The sequence below is a fragment of the Limanda limanda genome, chromosome 12 (assembly GCF_963576545.1).
Source record: "Limanda limanda chromosome 12, fLimLim1.1, whole genome shotgun sequence".
NCBI classification, from domain to species: Eukaryota; Metazoa; Chordata; class Actinopteri; order Pleuronectiformes; family Pleuronectidae; genus Limanda; species Limanda limanda.
Window position 1 is genome coordinate 20,018,944 of NC_083647.1, and position 26,502 is coordinate 20,045,445.

The 26,502-nt window shown below is 39.4% G+C and overlaps 1 pseudogene and 5 gene segments (V, D, J or C); 2 read left to right on the forward strand and 4 right to left on the reverse strand.

The window, feature by feature from the left end:
• Window positions 1-210: 210 nt before the first annotated feature.
• On the reverse strand, window positions 211-1,683 carry LOC133014989 (immunoglobulin lambda constant 1-like). The segment is given in 3 exon segments: window positions 211-533; window positions 1,291-1,369; window positions 1,654-1,683. Coding segments are annotated over 3 exon segments (432 nt in total).
• A 223-nt stretch (window positions 1,684-1,906) lies between these two features.
• Window positions 1,907-2,401, forward strand: LOC133014990 (immunoglobulin lambda variable 3-25-like). The segment is given in 2 exon segments: window positions 1,907-1,997; window positions 2,091-2,401. Coding segments are annotated over 2 exon segments (363 nt in total).
• An 8,022-nt stretch (window positions 2,402-10,423) lies between these two features.
• LOC133014991 (immunoglobulin lambda constant 1-like) lies at window positions 10,424-13,682 on the reverse strand. The segment is given in 3 exon segments: window positions 10,424-10,746; window positions 11,530-11,608; window positions 13,665-13,682. Coding segments are annotated over 3 exon segments (420 nt in total).
• A 364-nt stretch (window positions 13,683-14,046) lies between these two features.
• LOC133014992 (immunoglobulin lambda constant 1-like) lies at window positions 14,047-15,984 on the reverse strand (annotated as a pseudogene).
• Window positions 15,985-17,016: 1,032 nt separating this feature from the next.
• Window positions 17,017-19,206, reverse strand: LOC133014993 (immunoglobulin lambda constant 1-like). The segment is given in 3 exon segments: window positions 17,017-17,339; window positions 18,114-18,245; window positions 19,152-19,206. Coding segments are annotated over 3 exon segments (510 nt in total).
• Window positions 19,207-25,421: 6,215 nt separating this feature from the next.
• On the forward strand, window positions 25,422-25,922 carry LOC133014996 (immunoglobulin lambda variable 3-25-like). The segment is given in 2 exon segments: window positions 25,422-25,512; window positions 25,606-25,922. Coding segments are annotated over 2 exon segments (369 nt in total).
• Window positions 25,923-26,502: the final 580 nt, after the last annotated feature.

The window sequence follows — 26,502 nt, forward strand, 5'->3', positions numbered from 1 at the left end:
TTTTATTTTAGTAAAGTAAAAATAGAAAAGTGAAAGACAAATGACATTAGAAGATGAAATAGTAATTCTTGTTTCAAAAGAAGCACAATACAGCATTGGACTGTCATAATGAGTTGAAGAAAAGACATGAAGACATGCAGAGCTGCAGTAGAACACATGTAAATCAAACGGACCCACAGTAGAGCACAATGACTCCACCCGGTCGTCTCTCTACTCCGAGCAGAGGTCAGGGTCCAGGGTTTGAGCGACAGGGCTCTGTCCGTTCAGACTGGCCTCACAGCTCACTGAGCCCGCCTTCCTCCACTGCTCTGCAGGGAGGCTCATGGTGCTGCTCCAGCTGTAGTGGCCGGTTCCCCCCAGGACCATCGGGTTGTGAGACACCCCTGAGGACCTAATGCTGCCCCCCACCTTCCAGCCCAGGCTCCAGGCTGATGGGAAGCCCCCGCTGGCCATACACACCAGAGTGGCAGTACCCTGCTCCAGCTCTTCACTGGAGGGGGGGAGGAGGGTCAGGGTGGGCCGCACCACACCCACTGGAGGAGAGAGAGGGGAGAAAAGATAAAGGGATGAGGATGAAGCAAAATGACGTACAGGTGATTTCTTGTATGTTATCAAATGAAACAGAAGAACTTCTACTGTTGAACATCATTCACTCAGTGTCAGACCATCAGCCGCAGGGTTCAAGTGTCAATGTGGCTGAGAAGGTTCACTGATAATGATTCTTGATGATTATTGAGGACGTCTTCACGTCTGTTTCTCAACGTGTGACAGTGAAGAAACACTGCTACCACTACTGAAACACTGGTGTGAAAACAGTTCAAACCTTTGTCGTCTGTTTCTTTCACTTCCTGTTCACCACATGAAGCGTGAACACAAAGCTGAGCTGCATCAACTGATAAAACCCTATTTGTGTTTAACATCTGATTTTTGTGCCAAAATATGTTTGATCAATTCAAACTAAACATTTTTAAAACAGTTTATGATTAAGTTTTGAAGCTTGAGCAAATTCTACTTTAAAATGTTTTAAACATGGGAATTTAAATGATAATTTTACATGAAAAAAGATGAAACAATTGTTTTAGTATGTTTCCATAAATGTATTAATCTACATAAACTGATTTCGACCAAAACATTTTGATCTACATTTCTTTTTCTCAGGATATGAGATTACCTCAGATTTATAAAAATTCAACAAAATTATCAGCCAGTCAATCTCTGAACTTGATAAAATTCCTGTCCATTATTTGATAAAAGTTATAAATGCAAAAAGTAAAAATCTCTGGTACTTACAGTCTTTGTCGAGTTTGGTTCCTCCACCGAAAGTGTACCACAGTGATACATACTCATTAGGTACTCGTACAAAAACCTCCTGCACCGTGAACAACAGTCTGTCCACTGAAGACTCACTTTTTTCTGGTAAAACTACACAATTTACACTAAATAAATATATTGAGCTATTGTGACTTGAAATTTCATGAAGATTTATTAATTAAAAAATATATAATTGTTAACATTTTTCAAAAAATTTATTTAACTTTGTCATGAATTAATATTTCAAAAATACAGTTTTACTTCATTTGAAGCTGTAAAACAAACAAGATGCTTCAAAATAATTAAATTTTTTTTTTTAAATTCAATTGCATGTTTACTCACTCTGTGATTCAAGGCTAATGAAATACACATATTTGCATCAATGAAAGTGACACAATTTGAATCCAGATGCTGATGACCCTCAATTCTGCTTCTTCATATTAAGAGTAAATCCAAACAGCAATGCTCCTGAGTTTGTGTCTCACGTCACCTTCAGTCTGCTCAGAGCAGAGGAATCATTTCCATAGAGAGGAGGCTTTGCATCGTCAGCTGATCCTCCACTGAACTGAGAAGCTTTATAGTCCTGTGACTCCAACTCTGCAGGACTCAGACCCGTCAGTCCACCACAACCACCATGACTCTCATCACCCTCCTCATCTGGACGCTGGCCTGCTGCAGCTTCACAGGTTCAGTCACTCAGCAACATTTCAGACGTGATGCGCTGCCTGTTCTCTCTCTTCACCTCTGCTGATTAATGTATGATTTGTGTTTGTGTGAAGGATGCAGCGGCGAGATGACTGTGACTCAGCCTCCAGTCGTGACATTTACTCCAGGATCCACTGTCACGTTGACCTGTAACACCAACCCCAGTTTTCATAGTACTTGTATGTCCTGGTACAAGCAGAAACCTGGACAGGCTCCCAAGCTTCTTATATACCAAACAACAGCTCTATATTCAGGAACTCCCTCTCGATTCAGTGGCAGTGGCTCTGGTTCCAGCTCCACCTTAACCATCAATGGTGTTCAGGCTGAAGATGTTGGAGATTATTACTGTGTCGGTGGTCTTTGCGATGGAATGTTCACACAGTGATTTAGAGCCGTACAAAAACCTCCCTCAGTTTGACTGAAGTGAAACTGGTCTGCTACAGCTGCACAGAGAATAACTGGTCCAGTGAACACAACACAAATCTTCAAGCAGAGCGACAATCAAGCTAAACACAACTGAAACAAACTCACAGTTTTAAATGTTCAAAAAATGAACTTAAACTTAATTACTTCACTATCCTGTGCGTGGATGCACATGTCTGCACTTTTTAAATTTTGACTATATAATATTTGTTTGAAGATTGTTGTGATGTGGTTCATGTGTGTCTTTGTAGGGGGGTGTTTGTGTCAATGTAGGCTCCCCTTTTGCCTTAGGCCCCTAAAGTCCCTTGAAACGCCCCTTGAGTCCCACAAATAAGTTTTCATGGTGATTCTCTGGCGGAGCAGTGAACACTGCGTTGACCGGCCCAGTTGCACGTGTTGTAAACGGAGCTGTATTGTAAAAAACCTGCCTCAACTAGTTGCTCTACAGAGTGAGTTCTAACAGAAAACTACAATAAACACAGAGAAATTTGAATTTGAATATATACAATGTATTATAAAACACATTAAGCTCATACAACCAGCACATCCTGCAAATTTAAAACCAGAATAAACAGATAATTTTGTTTATTTATCAATTTTATTTGATGACTAAATGTTCCCAGATATTTATTCATCGACTTTATCTGTCATTTAGATTCTGTTACACTTCATCAATTAGTGATATGATGATTATTATAATCACACATTCAAAAGTGTATTACCATTAAGCACCAACACATCAAAACATGGATGGAACAGAATATCTAATTAACTCTTATGCTAAATGTGTAATATCCCTTTAATTTCTCACGTTTGATTATAAGCTTTTACTTCGGTCACTTATTGACAATAATAATAATTATGAGGAAAGTCCTACAAACTACTAATGTGATACATTTATGATTTTCATTTTTTTTTTGAACGTTCAACTCAGATGTCAGAATCATGGTTTTCATGCAGATCCACACAAAATAAATTACTGTCTAGAAAGAAGTAAAACACAGATTTACATTAATATCTCTGGACGCAGAAATCATTTAACGGAAGCAGATGTTGGTGATGATATATTTTATTTTAGTAAAGTAAAAATAGAAATGTGAAAAACAGATGACATGAGAAGATGAAATATTTATTCCTGTTTCAAAAGTAGCACAATACAGCATTGGACTGTCATAATGAGTTGAAAAAAAGACATGAAGACATGCAGATTGTCTATAGATTCTACATATTTTATAAAGACTGTCTTCGTCTTTATAGAGACTCTTTATTAATATATTATTAATATTTTATCATATTTTATATATAGCTGTTATATTATAAATATATTCCTGAGACATTCATTAGACTGTATTTAAATCAATATAGACCTTATATATCATTGTACAGTAATCAGACTGTCTATACCTTCATATGCCAGACTGGACTATTGTAATTCATTATTATCAGGCTCCAGCAGTAAGTCGTTAAAGACTCTGCAGCTTGTCCAAAATGCCGCTGCACGTGTCCTCACGAGGACCAAGAAAATAGACACATTTCTCCAGTATTAGCATCGCTACACTGGCTTCCGGTTAAATCTAGAATATAATTAAAAATTCTCACGTTTGATTATAAGCTTTTACATATGACAAGTTATTGATAATATTAATAATATTATGAATTATGAGCAAAGTCCTACAAATTTCTAATGTGATACTTTTGTGATTTTCATCATTTTGTTCAATTTTCAACTCTGAAGTCAGGAACATGGTTTTCATGCAGATCCACACAAGATAAATTGCTGTCTAAGTAGAAGTAAAACACAAATTTACATTAATATCTTTTGCGGCAGAAAAAAATTAACACAGAGGCAGATGTTAGTGATGATACATTTTATTTTAGCAAAGGAAAAATAGAAATGTGAAAAACAAATGACATGAAAACATGATATATTTATTCTTGTTTAAAAAGTAGCACAATACAGCATTTGACTGTCATAATGAGTTGAAGAAAATACATGAAGACATGCTGATTGTCTATAGATTCTACATATTTTATATAGACTGTCAACCTATATAACCTGTATCCTTAAATAGTAATCAGACTGTATGTATATCTCGATATATACTGCACATATATTTGCATTTATAATCAATAGACTGAGTTTACATCTGTATATACCTTCTATGTCATTATATAGTAATCACACTGTCTATATCTTTACATAAACTACATGAAGTGCTGTGCAAAGTTTTAGGCATGTGTGAAAAAATGCTGTAAGCTAAGAATGCTTTGAAAAGTGGAAGTGTTTACAGTTTATTTTCATCAATTAACAAAAGGGAGCGAACAACAGAAAAATCTAAATCAAATCAATATTTGGTGTTACTACCCTTTGCCTTCAAACCAGCATCAGTTATTATAGGTTCACTTGCACAGAGTCAGGGATTTTGTAGGATTATAGTCAGGTGTATGATCAACCAATTATACCAAACAGGTGCTAATGATCATCAATTTCAAATGTAGGTTGAAACATAGTCATTAACTGAAACAGAAACAGCTGTGTAGGAGGCTTTAAACTGGGTGAGGAACAAACTCTGCTTCCAATGTGAGGTTGTGAAAGATAGTTTGATGTCACAGGTTATACACCATTGCAAGACTGAGGTAGTTATACTGCATCAGCAAGGTCTCTCCCAGACAAAGATTCCAAAGCAGACTGGGGTTTCCAGATGTGCTGTTCAAGCTCTTTTGAAGAAGCACAAAGAAACGGGCAACGTTGAGGATCACTGACGCAATGGTCGGCCAAGGAAATTTAGTGCAGCAGATGAAAAATAGATCAAGCTTATTTCCCTTCGAAATCGTAAGATGTCCAGCAGTGCCACCCGCTCGGAACTGGCAGAAACAAGTGGGACCCATGTACACCCATCTACTCTCCGGAGAAGTCTGATCAGAAGTAATCTTCATGGAAGAGCTGCAGCCAAAAAGCCATACCTCTGACATGGAAACAAGGCCAAGAGACTCAACTATGCATGAAAACATAGGAACTGGGGTGCAGAAAAATGGCAGCAGGTGCTCTGGACTGATGATTCAAAAGTTGAAATATTTGGCTGTAGAAGAAGGCAGTTTGTTCGCCGAAGGGCTGGAGAGCAGTACAATAATGAGTGTCTGCAGGCAACAGTGAAGCATGGTGGAGGTTCCTTGCAAGTTTGGGGCTGCATTTCTGCAAATGGAGTTGGAGATTTGGTCAGGATTAATGGTATCCTCAATGCTGAGGAACACAGGCAGATGCTTATCCGTCATGCAATACATCAGGGAGGCGTATGATTGGCACCAAATTTATTCTGCAGCAGGACAACGACCCCAAACATACAGCCAATGTCATTAAGAACTATCTTTAGCGTAAAGAAGAACAAGAAGTCCTGGAAGTGATGGTATGGCCCCTACAGAGCCCTGATCTCAACATCATCGAGTCTGTCTAGGATTACATGAAGAGACAGAAGGATTTGAGGAAGCCTACATCCACAGAACATCTGTGGTTAGTTCTCCAAGATGTTTGGAACAACCTACCAGCCGAGTTCCTTCAAAAACTGTGTGCAAGTCTACCTAGACGAATTGATGCTGTTTTGAAGGCAAAGGGTGGTCACACCAAATATTGATTTGATTTAGATTTCTCTTCTGTTCATTCACTGCATTTTGTTAATTGACGAAAACAAACTGTTAATACTTTATAGCATTTTTTCTCACCTGCCTAAAACTTTTGCACAGTACTGTATATTATGAAATAAATCAATTATTTAGACAATCAAAAGTCTGTATTTAAATCTATATAGACCTTATATATCATTATATAGTAATCAGACTGTCTATAACTTCATATAGACGGTCTATCTAACTAAGGTCTCTTTAGGCCTCATGATGCATTTTGCAGCTCTTTTAATTCACATCGTTTTATCTTTATTAGCAGATGAAGTTTGCTCAGTTTTTATTGATTTGACATGTTACATTATTTTTTTTCACAAAGTATTGAATGAGCCTAAAACTCGTAAACTTCGCTGTTACATTTAATCTGATTGATACTCAGAGTAATTTCTCAGAGGGTGAGAGTACTTAAATAAAACAGAGGCCTGGGGTCACTGAGGTCAGATGAGGCGTACTTACTTACTTTTTCCCTAATGTCAGAGCTGCATGAAATGAATGATGTACATGATGATGAAAAGGTTGAACAAGGACAAAAACTTCAGACACAACTCCGTGTTAGACCCCAGCCAGATTGCTATAAACCTGGGTGTGACACTCGGCAGCCAACTCTCCCTTACGGCCAACATTACTGCAACAACACGTTCCTGTAGATTCATGCTGCACAACATCAGGAGAATACGTCCCCTTCTCACTCAGAAGGCAGCACAGGTTCTAATTCAGGCTCTGGTCATCTCACCTCTAGACTATTGCAACTCCCTCCTGGCAGGTCTACCTGCTAGTGCCATCTGACCTCTGCAGCTCATCCAGAATGCAGCAGCTCGACTGGTCTTTAACCTAAATTGACTCACACTGCTCCCCTCCTCCACTCCCTTCACTGGTTACCAGTGGCTGCGAGTTCGTTTCAAAACATTAGTACTTGCGTACCGTGCTGCGAACGGATCGGGTCCAGTCTCCATCCAGGACATGGTCAAACGTTACACCCCAGCCCGTTCACTCTGCTCTGCATCTGCCAATCGGCTCGTTGCTCCCTCACTTCGAGCTAAACACTCAACAACATCACGACTGTTTGCTGTCCTGGATCCTAAATGGTGAAATGAGTTCCCCATTGACATCAGGACAGAAAGTCTACACATCCTCCGCCTCAAACTAAAAACACACCTCTTCCGACTATTCCTTGAATGAAAGTTTAAACAAGCACATGAGTAGCACTTAAATGGCACTTAATTATATCACTTTGTAGTTTGGCTTTCTTGAAGAAATTCTACTTTCTTGATTCTTGTTGTTCTGGGTTTGTACCCTCATGGTTGAATGCACTTATTGTAAGTCGCTTTGGATAAAAGCGTCAGCTAAATAAAATGTAATGTAAAACCAAATCAGCCTCACACCATGATGGAGTTATTGATGATGGTGAACTGCCAGCAGAGGGCAGTGTGCATCTACTTAGAGACATGAAGGGATATTCCTGAGGGAGAGAGTTACTCCCAGAGCAGCTTCCTGGCTTCAGTGTTCAGTCACAGTTGGATTTAGTTGAGGAAACAAAATCACGTGGTCAGACTTTGATACATTTCTTGGTTTGGGATGAAATAGTCCATTAACAACATTCACATTCAAAGGTTTTCTGGTAAAAAGCCTCAAAGACAAACTTCTCCCATGTGTGCATACCAGAACTTTTCAAAGTTAGACACGGAAGTGAAAGTTCCTTCATGTGATGTCCACATGTTCTCACTTAGCGTCACCTCTTCCTCTCAGTTTCATAAAGACAGGTGCACTCAAATGTATTTTGCATGAATTTTATGCATCACTGCTCCTCAGAGTTAAAGTCACACAGAGTCTGAACGTAAGATGAGCCTGAGGTGGTGGTGGTGGGAGGGCATTGAACATATACTTTATTACTTCATTATCATTTACGTGGATGCAGAGGTCTGCACTTTTGTAATTTTGATGATAAAATATTTGTTGACATTTTTGTGACTTCAAAACTTTGAGAGAAAAAAGTTGATTATACTTTGTTATGAATAAATATGTCAAAATAAAGCTTGACATCATTTGAAAGCTGTAAAACAAACAGGATGCTACATAATATTTAAAACAAAATGTTTTGAAAATTCTATTGTACGTCTACTCACTCTGTAATTCAAGGGAATGAAATACACATATTTGCATCAATGAAAGTGACACAATTTGAATCCAGATTCTGACGACCCTCAACTCTGCTTCTTCATATTTAGTGTAAATCCAAACAGCAACGCTCCTGAGTTTGTGTCCCACGTCACCTTCAGTCCGCTCAGAGCAGAGGAATCATTTCCATAGAGAGGAAGCTTTGCATCGTCAGCTGATCCTCCACTGAACTGAGAAGCTTTATAGTCCTGTGACTCCAGCTCTGCAGGACTCAGACCCGTCAGTCCACCACAACCACCATGACTCTCATCACCCTCCTCATCTGGACGCTGGCCTGCTGCAGCTTCACAGGTTCAGTCACTCAGCAACATTTCAGACGTGATGCGCTGCCTGTTCTCTCTCTTCACCTCCACTGATTAATGTATGATTTGTGTTTGTGTGCAGGATGCAGCGGCCAGATGACTGTGACTCAGCCTCCAGTCGTGACATTTACTCCAGGATCCAATGTCATGCTGACCTGTAACACCAACCCCAGTACTTATAGTAATGTTTTGTCCTGGTACCAGCAGAAACCTGGACAGGCTCCCAAGCTTCTCATATACTATACATCAACTCTTCATTCAGGAACTCCCCCTCGATTCAGTGGCAGTGGCTCTGGTTCTAGCTTTACCTTAACCATCAGTGGTGTTCAGGCTGAAGATGTTGGAGACTATTACTGTGTCGGTTATCTTAGCAGTGTAGTGTTCACACAGTGATTTAGAGCCGTACAAAAACCTCCCTCAGTTTGAGTGAAGTGAAACTAGTCTGCTGCAGCTGCACAGAGAATAACTGGTCCAGTGAACACAACACAAGTCTTCAAGCAGAGCGACAATGAAGCTAAAAATAACTGAAATTAACTCACAGTTTTAAATGTTCAGAAATATCCAAACAAAGCCCCATGAAACCATAATTGTCAAACTAACATTTTTCAGTTGAAGACTAGAATGTCTAAATGTTTTGAAGATGAGCCTGAGGTGGTGATGGAGGAGGAATGGGTTAAATTAATCTTTTTTACTTCACTATCCTCTACGTGGATGCACAGGTCTGCACTTTTTTTAATTTTGACCATGTAATATTTGTTTGAAGATTGTCATGATGTGGTTCATGTGTTTCTTTGTAGGTGGGTGTTTGGGTCAATGTAGGCTCCCCAGGTCCCTTTTGCCTGAGGCCCCTAAAGTCCCTTGAAACGCCATTGGAGTCCCACTAATGAGTTTTCATGGTGATTCTCTGGCGGAGCAGTGAATGCTGTGTTGACCGGCCCAGTTGCACGTGTTGTAAACGGAGCTGTATCGTAAATAACCTGCCTCAACTAGTTGCTCTACTGAATGAGTTCTAACAGAAAACTATAATAAACACAGAATATATAATAGAGAATATGTACGATGTATTATAAAACACATTAAGCTCATACAACTAGCACATCCTGCATGTTTAAAACCAGAATAATCAGAAACAATTGTGGTTATTTATCAATTTCATTTGATGACTAAATGTTGCCAGATATTTATTTATCGACTTTAATTGTCATTTAGATTCTGTTACACTTCATAAAATAGTGATATGATGATTATTATAATCACACATTCAAAAGTGTATTACCATTAAGCACTCACACATCAGAACATGGATGGAACAGAATATCTTATTAACTCTTATGCTAAATGTGTAATTTCCCTTTAATTTATCAGGTTTCATTATACATTTTTACATCTGTCACTTTTTGACAATAATATAAATTATGAGGAAAGTCCCATAAACTACTAATGTGATAGTTTTGTGATTTTCATAATTTTGTTCAATGTTCAACTCAGAAGTCAGAAACATGGTTTTCATGCAGATCCACACAAGATAAATTACTGTCTAAGTAGAAGTAAAACACAGATTTACATTCATATCTTTTGCTGCAGAAAAAAATTACACAGAAGCAGATGTTAGTGATGATAGATTTTATTTTAGTAAAGTAAAAATAGAAATGCGAAAAACAAATGACATGAGAACATGAAATATTTATTCTTGTTTCAAAAAAAGCACAATACAGCATTGGACTGTCATAATGAGTTGAAGAAAAGACATGAAGACATGCAGAGCTCCAGTAAAACACATGTAAATCAAACTGACCCACAGTAGAGCACAATGACTCCACCCGGTCGTCTCTCTACTCCGAGCAGAGGTCAGGGTCCAGGGTTTGAGCGACAGGGCTCTGTCCGTTCAGACTGGCCTCACAGCTCACTGAGCCCGCCTTCCTCCACTGCTCTGCAGGGAGGCTCATGGTGCTGCTCCAGCTGTAGTGGCCGCCCCCCCCCAGGACCATCGGGCTGTGAGACACCCCTGAGGACCAACCGTTGCACCCCACCTTCCAGCCCAGGCTCCAGGCTGAGGGGAAGCCCCCGCTGGCCATACACACCAGAGTGGCAGTGCCCTGCTCCAGCTCTTCACTGGAGGGGGGGAGGAGGGTCAGGGTGGGCCGCACCACACCCACTGGAGGAGAGAGAGGGGAGAAAAGACAAAGGGATGAGGATGATGGAAAATTACATATACGTGATTTCTTGTATGTTATAAAATGAAACAGAAGAACTTCTACTGTTGAACATCATTCACTCAGAGTCAGACCATCAGCCGCAGGGTTCAAGTGTCAATGTGGCTGAGAAGGTTCACTGATAATGATTATTGATGATTATTGAGGACGTCTTCACGTCTGTTTCTCAACGTGTGACAGTGAAGAACTCGTCCCTGAGATTATTTTCTTCTGTTTAAACTCACAGAGCTGAAACACTGGTGTGAAAACAGTTCAAACCTTTGTCGTCTGTTTCTTTCACTTCCTTTTCACCACATGAAGCGTGAACACAAGCTGAGCTGCATCTTCTGATAAAATCCTGTTTGTGTTTTACACTTTAGATTTTTGTGCAAAAATATATTTGATCAATTCAAACTATATATATTTTAAAACAGTTTATAATTTAGTTTGAAGCTTGAGCAAATTCTATTTTAAAACATTTTAAACATGTTAATAAAAATCATCATTGTACATGAAAATAGATGAAACATTTGTTTTAGCATGTTTCCATAAATGTATTAATGTACATAAACCGATTTCGACCAATAAATTTTGATATGCATTTTTTTTCTCAGTATATGAGATTATCTTAGATTGATTAAAATTCAACAAAATTATCAGATAGTCAATCTCTGAAATTGATCAAATTCCTGTTCATTACTTGATAAAAGTTATAAATGCACAAAGTAAAAATCTCTGGTACTTACAGTCAATGTTGAGTTTGGTTCCTCCACCGAAAGTGTTCCACAGTGATACAGACTCATTAGGTGCTCGTACAAAAACCTCCTGCACCGTGAACAACAGTCTGTCCACTGAAGACTCACTTTTTACTGGTTAAACTACACAATATACACTGAACATTTATATTGAGCTAATGTGGCTTGAAATTTCATGAAGATTTAATAATTAAAAAATATATATGTTTTTTTAAATTTTTCAAAAAATGTATTTAACTTTGTAATCAATTAAAATTCTCGAATAAAATTGTTTGACATCATTTGAAAGCTGTAAAACAAACAGGATGCTTCAAAATAATTAAAACAAGAAGCTATAAAAATTCTATTGTACATCTACTCACTCTGTAATTCAAGGGAATGAAATACAAATATTTGCATCAATAAAAGTGACACACTTTGAATCCAGATGCTGACGACCCTCAATTCTGCTTCTTCATATTTAGTGTAAATCCAAACAGCAACGCTCCTGAGTTTGTGTTCCACGTCACCTTCAGTCCGCTCAGAGCAGAGGAATCATTTCCATAGAGAGGAGGCTTTGCATCGTCAGCTGATCCTCCACTGAACTGAGAAGCTTTATAGTCCTGTGACTCCAACTCTGCAGGACTCAGACCCGTCAGTCCACCACAACCACCATGACTCTCATCACCCTCCTCATCTGGACGCTGGCCTGCTGCAGCTTCACAGGTTCAGTCACTCAGCAACATTTCAGACGTGATGCGCTGCCTGTTCTCTCTCTTCACCTCCGCTGATTAATGTATGATTTGTGTTTGTGTGCAGGATGCAGTGGCCAGATGACTGTGACTCAGCCTCCAGTCGTGACATTTACTCCAGGATCCACTGTCACTATGACCTGTAACACCAACCCCAGTGTTTATAACAACAATTATTTGTCCTGGTACCAGCAGAAACCTGGACAGGCTCCCAAGCTTTTTATATACTATATATCAACTCTTAATACAGGAACTCCCCCTCGATTCAGTGGCAGTGGCTCTGGTTCTAGCTTCACATTAACCATCAGTGGAGTTCAGAGTGAAGATGTTGGAGATTATTATTGTGTCGGTTATCATACAAGTGGAGTGTCCACACAGTGATTTAGAGCCGTACAAAAACCTCCCTCAGTTTGACTGAAGTGAAACTGGTCTGCTGCAGCTGCACAGAGAATATTTGGTCCAGTGAACACAACACAAGTCTTCAAGCAGAGCGACAATGAAGTTAAACACAACTGAAACAAACTCACAGTTTTCAATGTTCATAAATCTCCAAACAAAGCCCCATGAAACCAATTTTGCCATTTTTGATTTTGAGTTGAAGACTAGAACATTTAACTGTGTGTGTAAGATGAGCCTGAGCTTAAACTTTATTACTTCACTATCATTTAGGTGGATGCACAGGTCTGCACTTTTTTAATTTTAACTTTATAATATACGTTTGAAGATGGTAATGATGTATTTCATGTGTTTCTTTGTAGGGGGGTGTTTGGGTCAATGTAGGCTCCCCAGGTCCCTTTTGCCTGAGGCCCCTAAAGTCCCTTGAAACGCCCCTGGAGTCCCACAAATGAGTTTTCATGGTGATTCTCTGGCGGAGCAGTGCACGCTGCGTTGACCGGCCCAGTTGCACGTGTTGTAAACGGAGCTGTATCGTAAAAAACCTGCCTCAACTAGTTGCGCTACAGAATGAGTTCTAACAGAAAACTACAATAAAGACATTGAATATATACAATGTATTATAAAACACATTAAGCTCATACAACCGGCACATCCTGCAAGTTTAAAACCAGAATAATCAGAAAATTGTGGTTATTCATCAATTCCATTTGAGGACTAAATGTTGCCAGATATTTATTTATCGACTTTAAATGTCATTTAGATTCTCTAACACTTTACTATTAGTGATATGATGATTATTATAACCACACCTTCAAAAGTGTATTACCATTAAGCACTCACACATCAGAACATGGATGGAACAGAATATCTAATTAACTCTTATGCTAAATGTGTAATTTCCCTTGAATTCCTCAGGTTTCATTATAAACTTTTAATTCTGTCACTTATTGACAATAATATGAATTATGAGAAAAGTCCTACAAACCACTAATGTGATACTTTGGTGATTTTCATCATTTTGTTCAATGTTCAACTCAGAAGTCAGAAACATGGTTTTCATGCACATCCACACAAGATAAATTACTGTCTAAGTAGAAGTAAAACACAGATTTACATTAATATATTTTGCTGCAGAAAAAAATTAAACAGAAGCAGATGTTGGTGCTGATACATTTTATTTTAGTAAAGTCAAAATAGAAATGTGAAAACAAATGACATGAGAACATGAAATATTTATTCTTATTTCAAAAGAAGTACAATACAGCATTGGACTGTCATAATGAGTTGAAGAAAAGACATGAAGACATGCAGAGCTGCAGTAGAACACATGTAAATCAAACGGACCCACAGTAGAGCACAATGACTCCACCCGGTCGTCTCTCTACTCCGAGCAGAGGTCAGGGTCCAGGGTTTGAGCGACAGGGCTCTGTCCGTTCAGACTGGCCTCACAGCTCACTGAGCCCGCCTTCCTCCACTGCTCTGCAGGGAGGCTCATGGTGCTGCTCCAGCTGTAGTGGCCGGTTCCCCCCAGGACCATCGGGTTGTGAGACACCCCTGAGGACCTGATGCTGCCCCCCACCTTCCAGCCCAGGCTCTAGGCTGAGGGGAAGCCCCCGCTGGCCATACACACCAGAGTGGCAGTGCCCTGCTTCAGCTCTTCACTGGAGGGGGGGAGGAGGGTCAGGGTGGGCCGCACCACACCAACTGGAGGAGGGAGAGGGGAGAAAAGACAAAGGGATGAGGAAGAAGGAAAATGACGTACAGGTGATTTCTCGTATGTTAGGAAATGAAACAGAAGAACTTCTTCTGATGAACATGTGTTGTGTTCAACATCTGACTTTTGTGCCAAAATATGTTTTGATCAATTCAAACTAAACATTTTTAAACAGTTTATGATTTAGTTTAATACTTGAGCAAATTCTACTTTCAATGTTTTAAGAATGTGAATTGAAATCATCATTGTACATGAAAATAGATGAAACAATTGTTTTAGCATGTTTACATTAATGTTTTAACCTACATCAACTGATTTCGACCAATACATTTTGATCTACATTTTTTTTTTCCTCAGGATATGAGATAACCTCAGATTTAATAAAATTCAACAAAATTATCAGCCAGTTAATCTCTGAACTTGATCAAAATATTGTTCATTATTTGATAATAGTAATAAATGCACAAAGTAAAAATCTCTGGTACTTACAGTCTTTGTCGAGTTTGGTTCCTCCACCGAAAGTCAACCACAGTGATACAGACTCATTAGGTGCTCGTACAAAAACCTCCTGCACCGTGAACAACAGTCTGTCCACTGAAGACTCACTTTTTTCTCGTAAAACTACACAATTTACACTTAATATTTATATAACGCTAATGTGGCTCGAAATTTCATCAAAATTTTAAAATTAAAAATTAATATTTGTGCACATTATTGTTACTTCTAAACATTGAGAGACAAAATGTTGATTTAACTTTGTCATGAATTAATATTTAAAAATACAGTTTGACTCATTTGAAGGCTGTAAAACAAACAGGATGCTTCAAATGAATTAAAACAAAATGTTTTAAAAATTCAATTGTACATCTACTCACTCTGTAATTCAAGGGGAATGAAATACACATATTTGCATCACTGAAAGTGACACAATTTGAATCCAGATGCTGACGACCTTCAATTCTGCTTCTTCATATTTAGTGTAAATCCAAACAGCAACGCTCCTGAGTTTGTTTCCCACGTCACCTTCAGTCCACTCAGAGCAGAGGAATCATTTCCATAAAGAGGAGGCTTTGCATCGTCAGCTGATCCTCCACTGAACTGAGAAGCTTTATAGTCCTGTGACTCCAACTCTGCAGGACTCAGACCCGTCAGTCCACCACAACCACCATGACGCTCATCACCCTCCTCATCTGGACGCTGGCCTGCTGCAGCTTCACAGGTTCAGTCACTCAGCAACATTTCAGACGTGATGCGCTGCCTGTTCTCTCTCTTCACCTCCGCTGATTAATGTATGATTTGTGTTTGTGTGCAGGATGCAGCGGCCAGATGACTGTGACTCAGCCTCCAGTCGTGACATTTACTGCAGGATCCACTGTCACACTGACCTGTAAAACCAACCCCAGTATTTATAGTGATCGTATGTCCTGGTACCAGCAGAAACCTGGACAGACTCCCAAGCTTCTCATATACTATATATCAACTCTTCATTCAGGAACTCCCTCTCGATTCAGTGGCAGTGGCAGTAGCTCTGGTTCTAGCTTCACCTTAACCATCAGCGGTGTTCAGGCTGAAGATGTCGGAGATTATTACTGTGCCGGTAGTCATGATGCTTATCGGTTCACACAGGGATTCAGAGCCGTACAAAAACCTCCCTCAGTTTGACTGAAGTGAAACTGGTCTGCTGCAGTTGCACAGAGAATAACTGGTCCAGTGAACACAACCTCGTCTTCAAGCAGAGCGGCGATGAAGTTGGCCCAGTTGCACGTGTTGTAAACGGAGCTGTATCGTAAAAAACCTGCCTCAACTAGTTGCGCTACAGAATGAGTTCTAACAGAAAACTACAATAAACACAGAGAATATATACGATGTATTATAAAACACATTAAGCTCATACAACCAGCACATCCTGCAAATTTAAAACCAGAATAATCTGAAACAATTGTGTTGATTTATCAATTTCATTTGATGACTAAATGTTGCCAGATATTTATTGATCGACTTTAAATGTCATTTATATTCTGTTACACTTTATCAAATAGTGATATGATGATTATTAGAATCACACATTCAAAAGTGTATAACCATTAAGCACTCACACATCAGAACATGGATGGAACAGAATATCTAATTAACTCTTATGCTGAATGTGTAATTTCCCTTTAATTTCTCAGCTTTCATTATAAACTTTTACTACTGTCACTAAGTGACAATAATATGAATCATGAGGAAAGTCCTAAAGCTACTAATGTGATACTTTTGTGATTTTCATCATTTTGTTCAATGTTCAACTCAGAAGTCAGAAACATGGTTTTCATGCATATCCAAACGAGATAAATTACTGTCTAAGTAGAAGTAAAACACAGATTTACATTTATATCTTTTGCCGCAGAGAAAATAAAACTGAAGCAGATGTTGGTGATGATATATTTTATTTTATTAAAGTTAAAAATTGAAAAGTGAAAAACAAATGACATGAGAAAATGAAATATTTATTCTTGTTTCAAAAGTAGCACAATACAGCATTGGACTGTCATAATGAGTTGAAGAAAAGACATGAAGACATGCAGAGCTGCAGTAGAACACATGTAAATCAAACGGACCCACAGTAGAGCACAATGACTCCACCCGGTCGTCTCTCTACTCCGAGCAGAGGTCAGGGTCCAGGGTTTGAGCGACAGGGCTCTGTCCGTTCAGACTGGCCTCACAGCTCACTGAGCCCGCCTTCCTCCACTTCTCTGCAGGGAGGCTCATGGTGCTGCTCCAGCTGTAGTGGCCGGTTCCCCCCAGGACCATCAGGTTGTGAGACACCCCTGAGGACCTAATGCTGCCCCCCACCTTCCAGCCCAGGCTCCAGGCTGAGGGGTAGCCCCCGCTGGCCATACACACCAGAGTGGCAGTGCCCTGCTCCAGCTCCTCACTGGAGGGGGGAAGAAGGGTCAGGGTGGGCCGCACCACACCCACTGGAGGAGAGAGAGGGGAGAAAAAACAAAGGGATGAGGATGAAGCAAAATGATGTTCAGGTGATTTCTTGTATGACAGAAACAGAAGAACTTCTACTGTTGAACATCATTCACTCAGTGTCAGACCATCAGCCGCAGGGTTCAAGTGTCAATGTGGCTGAGAAGGTTCACTGATAATGATTCTTGATGATTATTGAGGACGTCTTCACGTCTGTTTCTCAACGTGTGACAGTGAAGAACTCGTCCCTGAGATGATTTTCTTCTGTTTAAACTCACAGAGCTGAAACACTGGTGTGAAAACAGTTCAAACCTTTAACGTCTGTTTCTTTCACTTCCTTTTCACCACATGAAGCGTGAACACAAAGCTGAGCTGCATCTACTGATAAAATCCTATTTGTGTTCAACATCTGATTTTTGTGCCAAAATACGTTTATCAATTCAAACTTAACATTTTTAAACAGTTTATGATTTAGTTTGAAGCTTGAGCAAATTCTATTTTAAAACATTTTAAACATGTTAATGAAAATCAACATTGTACATGAAAATAGATGAAACATTTGTTTTATCATGTTTCCATAAATGTATTAATCTACATAAACTGATTTCGACCAATACATTTTGATCTACATTTTTTTCCCTCAGGATAGGAGATAGCCTCAGATTTATAAAAATTCAACAAAATTATCAGCCAGTCAATCTTTGAACTTGATCAAAATATTGTTCATTATTTGATAAAAGTCATAAATGCACAAAGTAAAAATCTCTGGTACTTACAGTCTTTGTCGAGTTTGGTTCCTCCACCGAAAGTCAACCACAGTGATACAGACTCATTAGGTGCTCGTACAAAAACCTCCTGCACCGTGACCAACAGTCTGTCCACTGAAGAGTCACTTTTTTCTGGTAAAACTACACATTTAACACTGAATATTTATATTCAGCTAGTGTGGCTTGAAATATCATGAAGATTAAATAATTTTAAAAAATATGCATTTGTTAAAATTTTCCAAAAAATGTATTTAACTTTGTCATAAATTCATATTTTGAAAAGAATAGTTTGACATCATTTGAAAGCTGTAAAACAAATAGGATGCTTCAAAATAATTAAAACAAAATGTTTTGAAAAGTCTATTGTACATCTACTCACTCTGTAATTCAAGGGGAATGAAATACGCATATTTGCATCAATGAAAGTGACACAATTTAATCCAGATGCTGACGACCCTCAATTGTGCTTCTTCATATTAAGTGTAAATCCAAACAGCAACGCTCCTGAGTTTGTGTCCCACGTCACCTTCAGTCCGCTCAGAGCAGAGGAATCATTTCCATAGAGAGGAGGCTTTGCATCGTCAGCTGATCCTCCACTGAACTGAGAAGCTTTATAGTCCTGTGACTCCAACTCTGCAGGACTCAGACCCGTCAGTCCACCACAACCACCATGACTCTCATCACCCTCCTCATCTGGACGCTGGCCTGCTGCAGCTTCACAGGTTCAGTCACTAAGCAACATTTCAGACGTGATGCGCTGCCTGTTCTCTCTCTTCACCTCCGCTGATTAATGTATGATTTGTGTTTGTGTGCAGGATGCAGCGGCCAGATGACTGTGACTCAGCCTCCAGTCGTGACATTTACTCCAGGATCTACTGTCACGCTGACCTGTAACACCAACCCTGCTGCTAGCACTAGCTATTTGTCCTGGTACCAGCAAAAACCTGGACAGGCTCCCAAGCTTTTTATATACTCAACATCAAGTCTTAATACAGGAACTCCCCCTCGATTCAGTGGCAGTAACTCTGGTTCTAGCTTCACCTTAACCATCAGCGGTGTTCAGGCTGAAGATTTTGGAGATTATTACTGTCTCGGTAGTCATGATGGCAATCGATTCACACAGTGATTTACAGTCGTACAAAAACCTCCCTCAGTCAGACTCAGAGACATGAGCTGTTACAGCAGGAAGAGAGTGGGACACAGACCAGTGAACACAGAGACTGACAGTAACCTCACCAAGCACAACAGACACAATCACACACTTTCAGACCTAAGATGAAGCTCTTCAAAAGTTTGTTTTACTCACTACATAACTTTATTCCTAAAAATAAATGACCTGTTTGGAATATTTAAATATATTTCACCTCAAGCTTTACTTATTCTCTTATTTTCCACAGGAGACTCAGTAGAATATTTCTATGTTTGTACAAAAAAGAGCAGTATTTGCAGTACGTAACTTCGTGATGTATTTGTAGTACACTCAAGAATCCGATGTAGAGCAAGGTGTATTCCATAGGCTGTATACATCTTTATGTATATTGTTTGTGGACTCTATCTTTGTATTAACGGTTTTTAAAGACACATGGACTGCACATATACTTGTATTGATTGTTTATAGATTCTACATATATTTATATACTGTCATCCTCTTTATATAGACTTTTTATGAATACATTGGTAATTGAAATTGTTATATATATATATATATAATATAATAAATATATTATTAGGACAGTCAATAGTCTGTATTTATATCTATAGAGACCTTATATATCATCTTATAGCAATCCGACAGTGGATATCTTTATATAAACTACATTTATCTTTATATGTATATACTCAATACACTGTATTTAAATCTATGTAGACCTTATATATCATTATATAGTAATCAGACTGTCTCTACATTCATATAGACAGTCTATCTAACTAAGGTCTCTTTAGAAATCATGATGCATTTTGCGACTCTTTTTATTCACATGGTTTTATCTTTATTAGCAGATGCAGTTTGCTCAGTTTTAATGGAAAAGACTTTTTTGACATTTACTCCAGGATCCACTGTCACGCTGACCTGTAAAACCAACCCCAGTACTTATAGTAATGTTTTTTCCTGGTACCAGCAGAAACCTGGACAGGCTCCCAAGCTTCTCATAAGCTATATATCAACTCTTCATCAGGAACTCCCTCTCGATTCAGTGGCAGTGGCTCTGGTTCTAGCTTCACCTTAACCATCAGTAGTGTTCAGGCTGAAGATGTTGGAGATTATTACTGTCTCGGTACTAAAGATACCACACAGTTCACACAGTGATTTAGAGCCGTACAAAAACCTCCCTCAGTTTGACTGAAGTGAAACTGGTCTGCTGCAGCTGCACAGAGAATAACTGGTCCAGTGAACACAACACAAGTCTTCAAGCAGAGCGACAATAAAGCTAAACACAACTGAAACAAGCTCACAGTTTAAAATGTTAAGAAATCTCCAAACAAAGCCCCATGCAACCAACTTTGTCAAATTTATATTTTCTACTTTATTTAATAGACTTTATTACTTCACTATCATATCCGTGGATGCATAGGTCTTCACTTTTTTAATTTTGACTTTATAACATATGTTTGAAGATTATAGTGATGTGGTTCATGTGTTTCTTTGAAGGGGGGTGTTTGGGTCAATGTAGGCTCCCCAGGTCCCTTTTGCCTGAGGCCCCTAAAGTCCCTTGAAACGCCCCTGGAGTCCCACTAATGAGTTGTCATGGTGATTCTCTGGTGGAGCAGTGAACGCTGCGTTGACCGGCCCAGTTGCACGTGATGTAAACGGAGCTGTATCGTAAAAAACCTGCCTCAACTAGTTGCTCTACAGAATGAGCTCTAACAGAAAACTACAATAAACACAGAGAATATAAACAATGTATTATAAAACACATTGAGCTCATAAAACCAGCACATCCTGCAAGTTTAAAACCAGAATAATCAGAAAATTGTTGTTATTTATCAATTTCATTTGATGAGTAAATGTTGCCAGATATTTTTTTATCGACTTTAATTGTCATTCATTTTCTGTTACACTACATCAAATAGTGATGTGATGATTTTTGTAATCACACATTCAAAGTGTATTACCATTAAGCACTCATAAATCAGAAAATGGAGGGAATAGAATATCTTATTAACTCTTATGCTAAATGTGTAATTTCCCTATAATTTCTGAGGTTTCCTTATAAACGTTTACTTTTGTCACTTTACTTATTGACAATGATATGAATTATGAGGAAAGTCCTAGAAACTTCTAACGTGATACTTCTGTGATTTTCCTCATTTTGTTCAATGTTCAACTCAGAAGTCAGAAACATGGTTTACATGCAGATCCACACGAGATAAATTAATGTCTAGGTAGAAGTAAAACACAGATTTACATTAATATCTTTTACGGCAGAAAAAATAACACTGAAGCAGATGTTGGTGATGATATATTTTAGTAAAGTAAAAATAGAAATGTGAAAAACAAATGACATGAGAAGATGAAATATTTATTCCTGTTTCAAAAGTAGCACAATACAGCATTGGACTGTCATAATGAGTTGAAGAAAAGACATGAAGACATGCAGATTGTCTTTAGATTCTACATATTTTATATAGACTGTCTTCCTCTTTATAGAGACTCTTTATTAATATATTATTAATATATTATTATATTATATATATATATATAGCTGTTATATGATAAATATATTCCTGATACCATCAATAGACTGTATTTAAATCAATATAGACCTTATATATGCAGTATATATATATAAAGTAATCAGACGGTCTATACCTTCATATGCCAGACTAGACTATTGTAATTCATTATTATCAGGCTCCAGCAGTAAGTCGTTAAAGACTCTGCAGCTTGTCCTCGTGTCCTGACGAGAACCAAGAAAAGAGAGCACATTTCTCCAGTGTTAGCATCACTACACTGTCTTCCGGTTAAATCTAGAATAGAATTTAAAATTCTCCTCACCTTCAAGGCCCTTAACAATATGGCGCCATTTTACCTTAAAGAGCTGTTATTACCTTATCGACCCACTAGAGTACTCTGCTCCCAGAATTCAGGCTTACTTGTCGTCCCTAAAGTCTCTAAAAGTAGAATAGGAGCCAGAGTTTTCAGCCATCAAGCCCCTCTCCTGTCGAATAATTTCTCACTTACAGTTCGGGAAGCAGACATCATCGGTACGTTTAAGAGTAGGCTTAAAACCTTCCTTTTTTATAAAGCATAAAGTTAGAGCTGGTCCAGGCTTGTCTTAGTTCTGCTCTTAAGGCCGGCGCATGCTTCTGCAACGGCGTCTGCGGCTTTTCACGCAGTTGTGACGCAGGACTCGTTGTCATTCATGGTTTTCCAAGCGTTGCGCGTGTTGCCATGCAATTCCCCGCCAGAACAGTAGGCGGAGTAATGTTTTTTGTCAGTTGGCTCTTCTTCGCGTGTGGTACGAAGAAGAGTGGTTTATTTACACCGCCACAGCGGCTCCTCAGAGCCTTTTTCTGGCGGACCAATCCGCCGGTCAGTGACGGGTTATACTACTGGTCATAGTTTCGGATCTCTACTGCCAAGTGCTCTTCTATTTGGTCCATATTTGTTCTTCTAAATCTTCCGTGGTTTCCGCCTGTATTATCGGGCATGAACCGGCAATGCGACTCCGGAAATGATGTAGTTAGCAGACCAATCACAGCCTTGCCGGCTACGTGACGCTTGCGGAGCTTTGCCGTCTAGTTAGAAAAATTGGGCGACGCACGTAAGAAGGGATACGTTAGTACTTAAGGGGCCCGGAAGGGCTCTTACCCTTCCGTTCCCGTGACAACGCAGAAGCATGCGCCAGCCTTTAGTTATGCTGCTATAGGTCTAGAAGGTCGATAACATCAACTGGAGGAATGCATTAATTAGTGCGGCAGAACGTAACTTGTCCTATGTTCTAAAATGGGAATCGTTTAGTTTAAACAGGCATAGAGGTAATGATGTCTAATCTACTGAGTGGGCCACATGGCTTTCATAGTACTGCCATACAAACCAGTAGCCGGTCAGATTTACCTTGAGCCTCAGTGTACCCTCAAGTTCGGCCTGTATCATTGTATCATTGATTAAAAGGCAAAAACACCTGATGACGCTAAGGTGCAAAGGGAAATTATGACACATGACACACAGAGCTTCTCTCTTCTCCTTCCTCTTCTCAAATAATTATCACATCAAAGTTATTCATATCTCATTAATACACGTTACTGACTTGACTTCTTCCCCAGAGTCCCTTTGCTTTATTAGACTGCAGATCCAGGGCCGCAGCTGTGGCCACATCATGGATAACGATCTGTGGATCGTGTATCAGAGATTGTAATGGTGGATCCAGTTTGGTGTATTCTGTGTCGTGCTGGCTGATCGTAATAATAATAATGGCGGATCCTTTTTCCGTTGGCATCTGATAACGGTGGTGGACCACGACCGAGGTGGCAGCTGATGATGGATCCTAATTGGCGGCTGTGGCGGTGACTGTGGACTATGACTGTGGACTATGACTGTGGAACAAAGTGGCATCCGATCTTGATGGTGGATCATGATCTTGCTGGCTGCTGACCATAGACTATGACCGCAGCAGGACTGCTTGATACGTAGTATTTCTCCTCGAACACTTGACCATTGCTGACAATGATCCATCAATTCATTGACCTTCAGTTATCCTTCAAACATGTTTAACATTATCAATGCTTCTAAAACCTTTATCCTGATGATGTTCTCCTCTACACTTGACATCTATTGTACTTCTGTCAGTCCGTGGAGAGAGATCCCTCACATGTGGCTCTCTCTGAGGTTTCTACCTTCTTTTTACCCTGTTTAAAGGGTATTACTAGTTTTTCCTTACACTTGTTGAGGGTTAAAGACAAAGGATGTCACAACATGTTAAAGCCCCATGAGACAAATTGTGATTTGTGAATATGGGCTATACAAATAATATTTGATTAGTCTATCTAACTAAGGTCTCTTTAGGCCTCATGATACATTTTGCAGCTCTTTTTATTCACATGGTTTTATCTTTATAAGCAGATGCAGTTCACAAAGTATTCGTATGAGCCTGATACTCGTAAACTTCACTGTCACATTTAGTCTGAATGGTACTCAGAGTTTTTTCTCAGAGGGTGAGAATACTTAAATAAAACAGAGGCCTGGGGTCACTGAGGTCAGATGATGCGTACTTACTTACTTCTTTCACTAATATCAGAGCTGCATGAGATGACTGATGTACAAGGTGATGAAAAGGTTGAACAAGGACAGAAAACAAAATCCGCCTGACACCATGATGGAGTTATTGATGATGGTGAACTGCCAGCAGAGGGCAGTGTGAATGTACTTATAGACATGAAGGGATATTCCTGAGGGAGAGAGTTTCTCCCAGAGCATATTCCTGGCTTCAGTGTTTAGCCGCAGTTGGATTTAGTTGAAGAAACAAAATCACGTATTTAGATTTTGGTACATTTCTTGGTTTGGGATGAAATAGTCCATTAACAACAATCACATTCAAAGGTTTTCTGGTAAAAAGCCTTGAAGACAAACTTCTCCCATGTGTGCAGACCAGAACTTTTCAAAGTCAGACACGGAAGTGAAAGTTCCTTCATGTGATGTCCACATGTTCTCACTCAGCGTCACCTCTTCCTCTCAGTTTCATAAAGACAGGTGCACTCAAATGTATTTTGCATGAATTTTATGCATCGCTGCTCCTCAGAGTTAAAGTCACACAGAGTCTGAACATAACATGAGCCTGAGGTGGTGGTGGTGGTGGGGGGGGGGGGGGCATTGCACATGAACTTTATTACTTCATTAACATTTACGTAGATGCACAGGTCTGCAGTTTTATAATTTTGATGACAATATTTGTGAATATTTTTTTACTTTTGAACAATGAGAGACAACAAGATGATTTAACTTTGTCATGAATTTATATTTCAAAAATACAGTTTGACATCATTTGAAAGCTGTAAAACAAACAGGATGCTTCAAAAGAATTAAAACAAAATGTTTTGAAAATACTACTGGACGTCTACTCACTCTGTAATTCAAGGTGAATGAAATACACATATTTGCATCAAATGAAAGTGACACAATTTGAATCCAGATGCTGACGAGCCTCAATTCTGCTTCTTCATATTTAGTGTAAATCCAAACAGCAACGCTCCTGAGTTTGTGTCCCATGTCACCTTCAGTCCGCTCAGAGCAGAGGAATCATTTCCATAGAGAGGAGGCTTTGCATCGTCAGCTGATCCTCCACTGAACTGAGAAGCTTTATAGTCCTGTGACTCCAACTCTGCAGGACTCAGACCCGTCAGTCCACCACAACCACCATGACTCTCATCACCCTCCTCATCTGGACGCTGGCCTGCTGCAGCTTCACAGGTTCAGTCACTCAGCAACATTTCAGACGTGATGCGCTGCCTGTTCTCTCTCTTCACCTCCGCTGATTAATGTATGATTTGTGTTTGTGTGCAGGATGCAGCGGGGAAATGACTGTGACTCAGCCTCCGGTCGTGACATTTACTCCAGGATCCACTGTCAGTCTGACCTGTAACACCAACCCCAGTGTTTATAGTAATTGGGTGTCCTGGTACCAGCAGAAACCTGGACAAACTCCCAAGCTTCTTATATACTCTATATCAAGTCTTCATTCAGGAACTCCCCCTCGATTCAGTGGCAGTGGCAGTAACTCTGGTTCTAGTTTCACCTTAACCATCAGCGTTGTTCAGGCTGAAGATTTTGGAGATTATTACTGTGCCGGTGGTGATAGTAGCTATCGGTTCACACAGTGATTTCGAGCCGTACAAAAACCTCCCTCAGTTTGATTGAAGTGAAACTGGTCTGCTACAGCTGCACAGAGAATAACTGGTCCAGTGAACACAACACAAGTCTTCAAGCAGAGCAACAATGAAGCTAAACACAACTGAAACAAACTCACATTTTTAAATGTTCAGAAATCTCCAAACAAAGCCCCATGAAACCAACCTTGTCAAATGTATATTTTCTTCTTTATTTACTAGACTTCATTACTTCACTGTCATTAAGGTGGACGCACAGGTCTGCACTTTTTAATTTTGACTAAATAATATGTGTTTGAAGATTGTAATGATGTGGTTCATGTGTTTCTTTGTAGGGGGCTGTTTGGGTCAATGTAGGCTCCCCAGGTCCCTTTTGCCTGAGGCCCCTAAAGTCCCTTGAAACGCCCCTGGAGTCCCACAAATGAGTTTTCATGGTGATTCTCTGGCGGAGCAGTGAACGCTGCGTTGACCGGCCCAGTTGCACGTGTTGTAAACGGAGCTGTATCGTAAAAAACCTACCTCAACTAGTTGCTCTACAGAATGAGTTCTAACAGAAAACTACAATAAACACATA